Here is a 13,009-nt window from a genome sequence, read left to right as displayed (position 1 = left end):
ACTGTATCTTACCGAAAGTGGGCTGGAGCCTTGATAGTGTGAAAGCATTGGGATGCAGAAAAATGGCAGACTGTTGGAAAAGGGCAAGTATTTCACATACGTCCACAAAGTTGGCATTGATGTAATCTCGACTGCGTCCGTCCTTGTCAGCTCCGGCCGAGAGTCGCACTCGACTGTGATCGACTGAAATGTAAAAAAACGAAAAAACGCAACACGTCAACTTGCCCAAGGATGAACGCTTCACATGGCGGGATTTTGTTTGCAGTTGGGCTCCACAAGACGTGAGAGCGACACTCAACTTTTGATTTGAGACGACCAGAGGACCCTTCACAGATAATGAAAATAAAAAAGAATCAAGTATTTTATTTGCTCGGTGAAGGACAAAAGCTTTGTTACTATGGTAACTGGCAGGCTCTAAAGCGGGGATGGTGGTTGCTAAAATGTCTGTTATGACTTTTTTTCATTAGAACTTTGGATAGGAAAATTCTCATTGTTTTGATGAGAAGGGTTGCTATGCATGAAAAACACAATAGAATGCTTTTTTTTTTTTTTTTACAGAAATTCTACTCTATTGAATCCATTTTTTTTAAAAGGAAAAATATATTTTCCATTTGCATTGTGCATATTTTAATTAATTTATTTAAAAAATACATTTCAAAAGTTTTATGGTACAGTAATTCAGTAGCACATTTCACAGCCTAGAGTGTTTTTCTTCTACTTTGATATGAGAAGAAACCGTGATTAAAAACAGAAAAGAAAATGTCAACGATGACGATGACTTAAATAAAAAAAACGACTATACTTACAAGCGTGGATGTTGCTGTATCGGTTTTTGCTCTTGTTGTCCGGATGGTTGGACGTCTCCGAGGTCATGACCATATCTGTTGTGCACGCCTGCGCCTCCTACAACACATGCAAAAAGAAGTACAATGCGCATTTAACACCAGGAAATTAAACAAGTGAACCAGCTGTTAGGTTTAAGGTAAATATAACTCATCATTCTCCCTGCATACATATCTTGTTCAGGTTTGCAGTGTGTGTCTGGGTGAACTGGTCACCAGACATTCACACTCTAAAGCAGAGGTGTCCAAACTACAGCCCAAGGGCCAACTCCAACCTGCTGCCAAGTTGTAAATGGCCTGCAGCAAATGATGAAAATATCATTGAACATGGCCTGGACAAGTCTATATTTCACATGTCGGCTTTATAACATTCGATGGAGATAGTCAGCTAAATAATGCTTCTCTACCTCGGTCCCAGTCTGCAGAAGTTCCCCATCTTGTGGAAGACTTCCTGTGTGTGGTTCCAGTTTTTGTCCAACTCTACAACGTCTTTTTGAGTCTGTATCCGTTTTAGCTACCGCAACCAAGATGGCGCCGTAGTTCCATCCAGTCTTGCTCGTTTTGTTTTTGCTGCTTTTCTGTCCTAATGATTTGATTTGGTGATTCTCAATGATCCCATTTTCTTTGATTTGCCTTGTACTTTGTGCTTTTGCTTTGTTGTTCTGTCTAATCACCCTCTTGCTATTGGCACAATGAAATTTCCCAAACATGGGATGAATAAAGTTATCCAATCCAATCCAATCCATTAGCTGAGGGGTGAAAACCTGACAACATGTTGAAACAAATGTAGAAAACTGTTTAGATTTTTTTTCAGTTGACTAAATAAGTATATACTTTTTTTCTCCTCTGCTTGTTACCCTAACTCACTCACTTCCAAAGGTCAAAGGTCACAACCTTGTGAGCATAAGCAGTACAGAAAATGAAAAACGTGCATTCATGCAAACAATCACCAGGATGGGGGTGTCTTACCTCGTAACTCTCCTTTAACAGCTAGCCAACGAGGAGGAAGACGAGGGGGAGACGAGTAGGGGCGGGCAGCCAGAGCGTTTCCATGACAACACAGAACCCCAATAAAATTTGACATGAGGACGACAATGAAACCACATAAATAAAAGTAAACCTGACAGCTGGACAATGGTGATTTAAAAACAATAAATAATTAAAATGTGGATTTTGTTGCTGAAAGCAGATGTTTGTTAAATTGATGTACTGCTTAGCAGCTTGTATATTTAATTATACTAGTCATATTTCATATATATTTTATATTTTCCAAATATGACTTGTTATAGTATTTATTTTTATTCGAACTATATTACTTTCTGAGTCACGGCGGAAGAGAAAGTTTGCACTTCCACCTCACAGGTTGTTCAATCTCTTCCTGTGTAGAGTTTGCATGGTCTCCCCATGCCTGTGTGGGTTTTCTCGTGGTACACCAGCTTCCTCCCACATTTCAGAAACATGTTGTGAATGCTGGTTGGACACTAGATTTTCCTAACACTCCTGCCTAAGGACAATCTAGGGCAAGGGTGTCAGACTCGGGGTGGTTCGCGGGCCGCTTTAACATCAACTTGATTTCACGAGGGCCGGACCATTTTAGATATAATATTTAGATATTTTTTTTTATAAATGGATTAAATGAACCGGATTAAAGGCCCTGAATATTCAGTTTTTTATGGATCTAAAACAATGTTTATTTTAGCTTTTTTAAATATATTTTTAGATTTTACAAAATGATTTTTGAACTAAAAACACAAAAAATTGATTAAACATTTGCAATTATTGATTTAAAAGGGGGAAAATCAGGAAATGTAATATACATCTATACTCTTCATTTTAATTTGATCTTAAAACAGAAAGTCACCACTCATTTACTTTCCCGGGCCACACAAAATGATGCGGCGGGCCAGATTTGGCCCCCGGACCACCACTTCGACACATAGGGTGTTCAATGGGCCTACCATGAATGTTTTTAGAATGTGAGAGGCAACAAGAGTACCCAGAGAAAATCCACATAGCCACGGGATAACATGAAATGTGACTGGTTGAGAATCTTTTTGCGGCCTGTGATTCAAGGGTAAGCCCCTTATTAGCTAGGATAGACTCCATCACCCCTTCACAAAAAGCTATAAAGAAAATGAATGAATAAATCATATACTTTTTGAACTTTTGTAATATAACATGGTTTAACAGAAAAAACAACATTTACTGAAATATAGTTTGTCTTTTGGAACTATCCAATTGTATGAGTTTATTATTCATGTTTTTTTTGTATGACTCACAGCTGGAGCTGGAGTAAAAGTTTTATAGCCATACAATAGTTATTGAAAGTTGAATTGATTATATTATATTATTGATTACTACATTATTAAAACATAGAAAACAGATTTATTTCAAGGGGCGTTGAACGTAACTATCCAACAAATGTTATTTTCTCAGAAATACCCTTGCCAATTTGCAAAAGCCCATATTTACCCATTACTAACTAGTGTCAATCATTTTAATTTCCATTTTGATGTTTTATTTTGAAATGACAAACAATGAATGAAAGCAAGACACCATGCAAAAACATACACACACAAACACACACACACACACACACACACTTCATTGAGGGAAAAGAAAAAAGTCAAACTAAACACACACCTCAAACTTGGGTTGGAATCCACTGGTTTGGTGTAGCTCCGCAACATATTTTACAAAGTCTTTGACAGGAAGTGCTGCATTTTTATCTACAAGGCAAACAGGAAGTGAAACATCTTTTGGAGCACACTTATTTTAGAGATGTGAGCGACAGAATTACCAGACATGAAAGTGGGCACGGTGGTGACACAAGGAGTGGAGCTTTCGTCCACATAAAAGTGTGCTGTCTGGAAACAGGTCCTGTGGCCAAAAATCGCAACATTTTACAATTTTGCAATTAATTAATCATCCGTGAAACAAAAAGAAAGAAAACTCAGGGGATCGATAGATCGGTAGCCATTCTACATAGCTACCAAGTTTGAACATAATCACTTCACAAATGATGGAGGAGTAGGACTTCAAAGTTAGTGTTCACAAGAAAAAGAACAACAGCATGGCCTTTGGCCTGTAAAAAAAGGAGTCTCCTAGGAGACATTTGGATTTTGAGAAAACCCATGGCATCGTCTTCATTTTATCTGCTAATCCTTGACAAATGTAGGAGCGGCAGAGGATGTTAATTTTGGCCTTTAATCCCAACAAGACTCCATGGGATCAACTCGCAACAGAAAATTGTGTCTTGTCCAAAAATGGACATCACGGATTAGGGGAAGGAAAACACAATGTCAAACTTCAGCACAGATTAAAATGCCAAAATGACCAATATTTACTAATCTCGATCTTTTTAGTCAGGGAATGAATCAAATTACATAATTATGTATACTACTACCACCATTATTACCACTAATACCAATGCCAATGCCAATACCAATACTACTACTATTACTACTACTACTACTACTACTACTACTAATAATAATAATATAATAATCATTACTCTTATTATTATTGTTGTTATTGTCATTGTCGTTATTATTATAATTATAAATAATAATAATATAGTATCATTGTGAAAAATCCACTTTTTTTCCAAAATATTGGAAACTGTCACTTTCTGTTGAGAAAAATTCTCTACAACTGCTTTCAGATAGATGTTTTTCCCTTTTTAAATATAAAACTTTTTCTTAAGTATAGGACCTTTCAGAATATCATTTTCTCCAGAAATATATATTTTTTAAAAATCTCTGTACTTATGACTTAATACATGATATTGACTAAAATTCTCAACCTGTTTCACGTCTTTTTCAGAAATATATATATACTTCATTTTTGGGAGAGTCCATAGCATACAAAGTAAAATACATTTTTGTCTTACAATCACTCCTGCAACCCTCATGAGGATAAGCAGTTCAATGAATGAACGATTTGTAAAGTTCACTGTTGATATTTTAGATTTACGTAATTTCTATCTGATCAAATTGAATTGCATTCAGCGTGATGCTAATTTTCCTCTCAACTCTTCTCCAACGTAGAAGTGCATCGAGCAAGCGAGCACCGAACGCGAGGCAGGCATTAGCACGGGATGATCTTCATGCCATCCTAATCTGGAGAATGTCCTTTTCTAACCCTTACACAAACCCACCCTGCCCCTTCCCCGCTCAGTCCTGCGTGATTAATCCATGTATGATTAGTGAATGGAAACGCATCTTGTGGAGATGACAAACATGAATAACATGTTGATGCGAGAGATGGAAAATGCACAAAATATGTTGGACATGACGGCCATGATTGGATTGCATGAGTTGCTTATTTGACTGGCAACACATTTTGATTTTGTTTTCATTTTTTGAGAGAGAAAGAATATAATACTTTAAGGTAAAATATATGCATTTTTCAACAATTTGATTTGCCCTGAACATTATTTTCTTAAATATATATATTTTTAGGCTACCCCTACTTTAATGTATTTAATATCTTTTTAGGAAATGAATGGAAAAATATGGTCAATATGTCAGTGTGGAGTTTGCATGTTCTCCCTGAGCTTGCGTGGGTTTCCTCCGGGTATTCCAGTTCCCTCCCACATTCCCCAAAAATTGCAGGGTAGGCTGGGTGAACACTAAATTGCCTTTAGGTATGAGTGTGAGCGTGAATGGTTGTCCTTTGTCTCCTTGTACCCTGAAATTGGCTCGCCACCCATTCGGGGTGTCCCCTGCCTAGTGCCCATAGTGGGCTGGGATGGGCTCCAGCACCCCCCGCGACCCTTGTGCGGGTAACCGCTTCAGAAAATAAGTGTATGAATGAATGAATACATGTCGAATGAGATTGGATCAAAAGCAAATGATTTTTCCCATTACACGTGTTTGATATTTTTTTGTTTTAGAAATTCACATTTTGCAGCTTTGTGCTACTCTAAAGTCAGTTTCATTCAACATAGGAGTCTTTGTTACTTAGCACACATGCAAATACGCATGGACGAAAAACCACAATACATTTGTAAGAAGAAGATTGAGATCATGTCCTGCAAATAAAGTCTCCTTGATCCCATCTACACCCTGCTACCCTTTGCGGTACATGTTTTTTTTTTTTACCCTTGATGAGAGCTTTTCTTCCTCGGATGTTATTCAAATGAACATTTCACTCACAATCCATCAGGATTAAAAATTATGTTTAACATCTGGAAACATTAAGAATGATGTTTCCCAAGTCTTATGCGATTAGAAATGTGTCACGCATAAGCAGAGTTTAAGCCAAATCTGATTTAGATTGCACATTTGTCAGTAACATTGATTTCCAAAGCAACATTTATTTCAAAGGTAATATGAAAGGAAGTCAATTTAAAATGTAAGCCCCAAATACTTTGTGTCAAGTGTCATTTTGATGGCGATGTTCTCTAGCTGGAAAAAAATAATAATGAAAGGACGCTTAAAAAAAAAGGTTCAAGATTGGTGGCAATCAGAGGAGGTTTAAAGCACAGTTTTGGCTTTAAAAGATATGAAGTCTGGCAAAATGGCCTTCATACCTAGACTGGTTCTTGAGATTTTTTTTTATGTGTATTCTATAAAAACATGCTTTGCGGTAGTGAATTTTCAAATATGGTGCCTGTGAAAGACAATTTAGGGCTGTGAAAATGATTGACGCATCCTTTTCTTATGATTTTTCTTTTAGCCTCTTCTCTTCATATGGTTAGACACACATAATGGTAAAACAGAGTGTAATTTTATGCTGGAACTGTTTAATGTGCCTCGTGGTTGTTTGAGAGAATTGTAACTATACAGTAATCGGTTTTGGGGTCCAGAGAGAAAGAAATAGAAGAAAAAGAGATAACGAAACATAATTGAATAATCTTGGAAGTGTCTCTCTCGATATGACTACTCTTACCAAAGGGACTTCCAGCGGGGAGGGGATACTGAAGGATTACTCACCTCCAGTAGATGAGAATGCCGATGAGAACTACAAGCCCGAGTGCTGTGAGCGTGGAAATGATGGCCAGTGGGACCACTGCCTTCCTCTCGCCGTCCCTTATGGAGCCCACACGAGACTCGTGGCTGCTGTTGCTCACGTCTGCACGCAGACACGTACAAGAAAACACACACATAGGACATTGTTATGCTAAAAGAGAAAAGCTAATTCCCTACAAGAAAAAAACTAAACTGTAGAGCCTGTGTTGTCATCACTTGGGTCATTCCTACCTCTAAGGGTGGAAATCTTTGGTCCAAAAGCTTTTAGAAAAGGGGATGTCCTTTTGAACCGTAGGCCCACAACAGTGACAATGTAGAAAATGATTAAGATGGAACAAAAAGTGATAACTTCAAGAGAACAAGTTTGAAAGAAGATCAAGAATGTCAAGACTGATTCCAAAAAGGAGATGCTGATGAACAAGAAAAAGATGGAGGTGATACTCTGCTTGGTAACCAGGATTTTTTCATGTAATTATATTTCATTGTGTAATAAAATAGTAAACTCACTAATGAAAAACTATTTGTATGCCTTATTAATGTGGTGGTAAGGGTTGGAACACAACGTTCAGTGTGTTTAGTGATTTGCTGTCCCCTGGTGGCCTTTATGGGGAGTTTCATTTCATTTTTTTTTTTTGGGCTGGCAACCAATAGGGGTTCGGATGAAGAATGAATTACTTAATGTTGTGGTCATTATGGTAATATAGATACATTTTATGTGTTGTTTTTATTTATGTAATCGTGTTATAACTAGATTTCATGTTTTGTTGTAGATATTTTTGATTTATAGTTAATGGTGTTGAACAATGTTTACTATGATCTATTCCATGTATGGTGGACACACCTACTTTATAAGTACTAATAATTGATGCTAATGATAAGTGCAGCGAAAAAAAATATACTTGTGTATAGCTTTTGATGTGGAAGTTTTTGCAGTTAGCAATTGAATTGAATTCACTTGCAATGATGTGTTGCAGGATAGTTATTGTATAATTTCTTAATAACATGTGCACCTGTCTTTAATAACTGAAGGCCACAAAACTTCTTTTCACTGACTGCAAAAATGTATGTACCTGTTCTATTGTATGCTTCTTTACTTCAGAGTAGGTTTTTCGCTGAGAAACAGAAGACTGATGGTGATGAAAGTCAGTCAAGAATGGGTTTGCTTTCACATGAAGACTTAGACGACTATCAGCAACATGTCAATTGACTGGACCCTTTCTCTTGCCGGCTTGGGAGTGATTACCTGCCATTGGCTCCTCTTCTTTCTTCGACTCCTGCTGGGTTTGCTCGGGAATGCTGAAGTCCGAGGAAGTGTCATTGTCGTACAGGTTATCGGCATGACCTGAGCCACTTTCCTCTAAAGTCGTAGGTGAGAGTACTGCAGTTGTGTTAGGTGTGGCGGTGCCCGCTCGCCCGGATTCTATGGCACTACCACTCTCGCTATCAAAATAGAATGCTGAGGAGCGGTCGTCCACGTCCTGGGGCGCTTGTCCAGATTCCAAAGTGGTGGACGGGGGGTGGTTGGAATGAGGAAACATGCTCTCACCTGAGCCGGACACCTGGACTCCGTCCCACTCCTGATCTATGTGGGAACCCGAGCCCGAGATGCTGTTACTGCCTTCGGCAGAGGTGCGTGTCATGGAGCCAGACGGCGGCGAGAACACGGGTTCTGTTGTGCTGGCTGGACCAGAAAGTGGAGGCGCACTGTGAGTGGCCGGCAAAAAGTGGGAAACTGATGAGGAGGGAGAGAGCAGAACCACTAGGTCACCAGAAGCTGCTACAGAAAAAGAATTTTCAAGGATACCCAAAGAAGTCACGAGGAGATTCACACCAATAACGGGGGTTGAAGCGACGGCCCCATGGGTAACGTGAGACGATGCATGGGGCCAGGACGCCGAGGGCTCCATGGAGCAACCGCACATGGTCTCCAGGGTGTCGTCAACACCATCCTCAGGCAGGAAAGAATCTGCTGTACTTCCCGTCCCATAGCCCAAAAGCTCGACTTCATTGGAGTTTGATGACGTCAGAGCCGGAGTGGCGACAGAAAGCGGGAAGTCGCTAGAGAGTGGAACCGACGGTCGCAAAGTGGGGCTCAATGACAATGACACATCGGAAAGCGATTCCTCCCACCCCATGATCTCGGCGGGACCACCCGAAGAGACCGATTCCAAAGTTACGTCAGCAAACGAAATGGTTGGGCGAGAAACGGCATCTTGGTGAGACTGCGGGGTGATGCCAATTTGCTTGGAACAACCCAAGGTGGGGGTGAGGGACCGAGAAACCTGAGGTGGCGATACTCCCCATTCCGACACCTTGGATGAGTCCCCCGAGACAGACACCAAGTCATTAGCGAACGAGAGAGGAAGGCGAGAGGATGTGGGAGAAGCAAGGATTTGTTGAGGCAGCAGGGAAGAATCCAAGGCGGAGTAAGTGGGCAGCTCATGCAAGCACGTGGAGGGGACGGGGAAAGGGTCAGGGTCCATAACATCAAGCAGAAGGGAAGAGCGGGGGGAAACATTTGGGAGGACAGAGAGGTGCTCACCCTTTGAGAGCGGAGATGTGGTCTGCAAGAGAACCCCACCTTGCCACACCGAAGTCTTTGTGGCTGAAAAATGAGGGATGCTGGGAGTTGTAGGCCCTCTTGGAAGAGATTCCTGGGAGGGTTCACCCGGGACCGATCCCCCATAATCATAACGGAATCTGCTTGTATCCTCAGTTGTGGTTGTGGAATTAGGTTTATGTGGGCTTGAGGGCACAGAAGATGGCTTGATGATTTGGTCGCTATGATGCGTCAGATTTGTTGTAAGATTCTTGGTTGTGGCTGTACTGTTTTTGAAGGTTGCATTTGATAAGATGATAATAGTCTTTGTTTTTTTTGTTGGTGTGGTCAAAGTCGTGGTTGCAGTCACTTTTGTACTCACAGCCGATGTTTTATTCACTGATTTGGTCTTGGTTCTAGGATTGATTGTTGGTCTTGTCATGGTTTTGTTGTTTGGCGAGATCATGTTCGTGAATTTATTCACGATTAAGGTTCTGTTTGTTGAACTAGTCATTGTAGTGGTCTTATTCACAGTTTCGTTTGTAATCGGAACCATTGTCGTATTAGTGGTCGTCTTGTTCATGGTCTTGGTCGTTGGCCAGGCTGTGGTTTTGTTCAGTGGAATGGTCTTGTTTATGGTCTTGTTTATATTTTTTGGATCGTTCAAAGGAGTGGTCCTGGTCTTGTTTGTGGTTGTGTTTGTGTTTGGGGTCACTGCAGTTGCAGTATTCATGGTCACGGTTCTTGCCCTGGTCACGCTCATAGATTTATCCATTGTTGGAATCATAGTCGTGGTCTTTTGTGTAATTGCCACAGTCACGTTTGTGAGCATTGCAGTTGTGTTATTCAAAGTCTCAGTCTTGTTTGCATTTGTGTTTGGGATCAATGGAGTCGTAACATTCATATTGGACATTGGCTTGGTCATGGTGTGATCCATTGGTATGGTCATACTCTTCTTTTCAGTTGTGTTTGCTGTCATCGCTGTACTTCTGTTCATGGCCTTGATCATAGTCTTTTGCATGGTTGAGGTCATTGGCCTGGTCATGGTCTTGTTCATGATTGACGGTGTGGTGATGCCACTTTGGGGTACATGTTCACCATTATTCAGCAAAGAACTGCTTACTGTCGGTGTTGTCATATTCAGCCCTGCTTCACTGAAGGACTTTGGAGCGATGCCACCAACATAATCTCTTTGGTTTTTGTACAAAGCTGTTGTAGAGGAAAACCTGGTGGTGACTTCTGGTAGCTGACTGGAAGGAGTAATCGGTGAAGAAGTAGTAGCAATGGTAGTCGACTCGGTCTTGGCGGCTCGGACCCCATGTTGTGGTGGATGGTGATGTGTTTCTAAGGTCGAGGTCAAAGGTGACTCCGTCGGAATCCGAGTCCGTTCATAATCTTCTGTTTGCATGGATTCATTCAAAGATGGATCTGGTGAGTAGTTCTCTTCCTAGAAAGAATAAAAAAATCACATTACATCGTCGAAAAGTAAACATTTGCTTACATTAGTATGTTTCAAATTATATGTGTGTGCTTCCCCTTATTGGTCTGTTCTTATATTGTTGCTATTGGTTTATTTGCACAAAGGGTACGGAATATTTCTTACCTCGTAGTCAAATTCATTTGAATATGGGTTCAGGCTATTTCCTGGAACAAGAGCACACATTGGAACTGAATTAGTGTTGCTCGAATTCATACTATCCAACTTAAAGGTTACTTGAATTTTTTTCTACTAAAGACAGATGAGATGGGAAAGATAAGTAGATATAGAGGTAAGAGATTTTGGATTAAAAGTGAAAAGAGAAAAAGTCAAGTGGCCAACTTCTGCAGATTACCATGATGACCTGAATGATTGACAAACCTATAGAGATTTTTTTTAAATGGACCCAGTTTTCTGAAAATAGCTCATCTTAAAAATAATTCATGAACTGCAGGACAGTGGGAAAGGAAAGTTCAGCCATTACCATGCTAAAAAGAACATTATCATGCCAGGATTTCCCAAACATGGGAGAAAGATAAGAGTGCATTTGCAGTAAATCGTTTTCTGTTTCATCCTCATTGATGGGCTAGTCACTTGTTTTTACTCTGACCGCCTTACACTATGGAGGTATGTGTAACAAACGCAAAAAAGGAGTGCTCTGCAAATGCGGCGGAAGCACACAGTAGGCAAAGGGGGCGGAGCTTAGTGCTTACCTGTTGCGTGTGGCGGATGAAACTGCTTTGTCAGGCATGAGGTGAGGTTTTACAAATTGATCAATGGAGAAAAGAGTGAATTTGGAGGTGCAAAATAAAATGTAAAAAAAAAAACCTTTTGTGTGTTAAAACCAATGGTGGAGTCGAATTTAATCAGCACGCAATGCAAGATTTGCACCTCTAGATTTACTCTTGGTAGCAGAGCTCATGCATTTTCAATTTATTTTTATTTCTCCCGTGGTCTGCCTCATTCAACTGGGACCCTAAAATTAGCTTCCTATTGCCTTTCCTGTTCCCTAGTTTTTGCTCATTTTGGAGAAATTTTGGGAATATTACATTTTCTGTTTTGTTATGTGTTAGTCATGTTTTGGTTAATGTCACAGTCTCTCTTCGTTCTTATACTGATTTTGGTTTGTTACTTTAAATGCCCTTTAGTATATACTATTTAATTCACACCTGCCTGAACTGTTTTTTGTAATTAAATTGTAATTATGTATAATTGGAAGATTTCTCCAAAATGGATTGATGGTTTAGAAAATAGATTCCATTTTCATTTTTTCAGTATCCAAAAAACACCACTGGAAAGCTGATTTTCTTTTAGAATTGTGTATAATATGGTCCCCCATTTTGATATAAATGTTTACTGACTAAAGATTTAGTATCGGTAATTTAATACTTTGGGATTTCAGACATTTTTCATTTCATTTTTGTTCAGACATATTTTTTTGATTAAAGACAACTTTTCTTACCTTGCTAACATATTCTGTGAAATAAAGGTTGACCAAGTGATGAGTAAAGCAAAATGGCAATGTATGGGTACATATTAGATTTAATGGTTTGTGTGTAATATGTTGCAAGCTACTGATCTGGAATGTGAAATCATCTTCCCATAAGGTACCTTATAGTGTTTCTGTCATTGTTTTAATTCAACATAGAATAAATACAAAGTACTATTTGTTTACTACACAATGAGCTAAATGCCGACAGTGGTTTAGAGAAACACAAGAAAAACAATGGCAACAACAGTAGGTGTCCTAATTTGAGTGAAGTGGATGAAGAACAAAAATTAGTTGTAAAGACAAAAGAAGACAAGTTCAGAAAAGGAAATGAAAGGAGGGCAGAGGAATGAAAAGATATATAAACAATCACGTGTAACAAGGAGCATCAAACATATAGTATGATGACTTTTGAGGAGCATTAAAACACATCAGGAAGAACAGTGCTCTCTTGACTTATGTGTGCAGTAGCAGTGATATCTCACCATGTTGTCTGTATATATATATATATATATATATATATATATATATATATATATATATATATATATATATATATATATATATATATATATATATATATATATATATATATATATATATATATATATATATATATATATACATACATATATATACATACATATTTATACATATATATATATATATACATACATATATACATAT

The 13,009-nt window shown here is 39.0% G+C and overlaps 1 protein-coding gene across 5 annotated transcripts in view; it reads right to left on the bottom strand.

The window, feature by feature from the left end:
• The window catches only part of LOC144070920 (receptor-type tyrosine-protein phosphatase zeta-like), a 65,776-nt gene that overhangs the window by 16,898 nt on the left and 35,869 nt on the right, over positions 1 to 13,009 (bottom strand). The window contains exons 11-20 of one of the 5 annotated variants that reach the window (XM_077595472.1): positions 10,960 to 11,000; positions 9,360 to 10,803; positions 8,364 to 8,549; positions 8,061 to 8,174; positions 6,782 to 6,920; positions 3,643 to 3,722; positions 3,486 to 3,571; positions 1,812 to 1,832; positions 807 to 903; positions 101 to 183 (exon numbers count right to left, since the gene is read on the bottom strand). In XM_077595472.1, the coding sequence (XP_077451598.1) occupies positions 101 to 183; positions 807 to 903; positions 1,812 to 1,832; positions 3,486 to 3,571; positions 3,643 to 3,722; positions 6,782 to 6,920; positions 8,061 to 8,174; positions 8,364 to 8,549; positions 9,360 to 10,803; positions 10,960 to 11,000 (2,291 nt within the window). Of the gene's footprint in view, positions 1 to 100; positions 184 to 806; positions 904 to 1,811; positions 1,833 to 3,485; positions 3,572 to 3,642; positions 3,723 to 6,781; positions 6,921 to 8,060; positions 8,550 to 9,359; positions 10,804 to 10,959; positions 11,001 to 13,009 lie in introns of all 5 variants that reach the window. The other 4 variants (XM_077595469.1, XM_077595471.1, XM_077595470.1 and 1 more) reach the window with 4 other exon arrangements.

This window comes from Stigmatopora argus, chromosome 3 (assembly GCF_051989625.1).
Source record: "Stigmatopora argus isolate UIUO_Sarg chromosome 3, RoL_Sarg_1.0, whole genome shotgun sequence".
Classification (NCBI taxonomy): domain Eukaryota; kingdom Metazoa; phylum Chordata; class Actinopteri; order Syngnathiformes; family Syngnathidae; genus Stigmatopora; species Stigmatopora argus.
The sequence above is the reverse complement of the archived record's forward strand: the minus strand, read 5'-3'. Positions and strand labels throughout refer to the sequence as shown.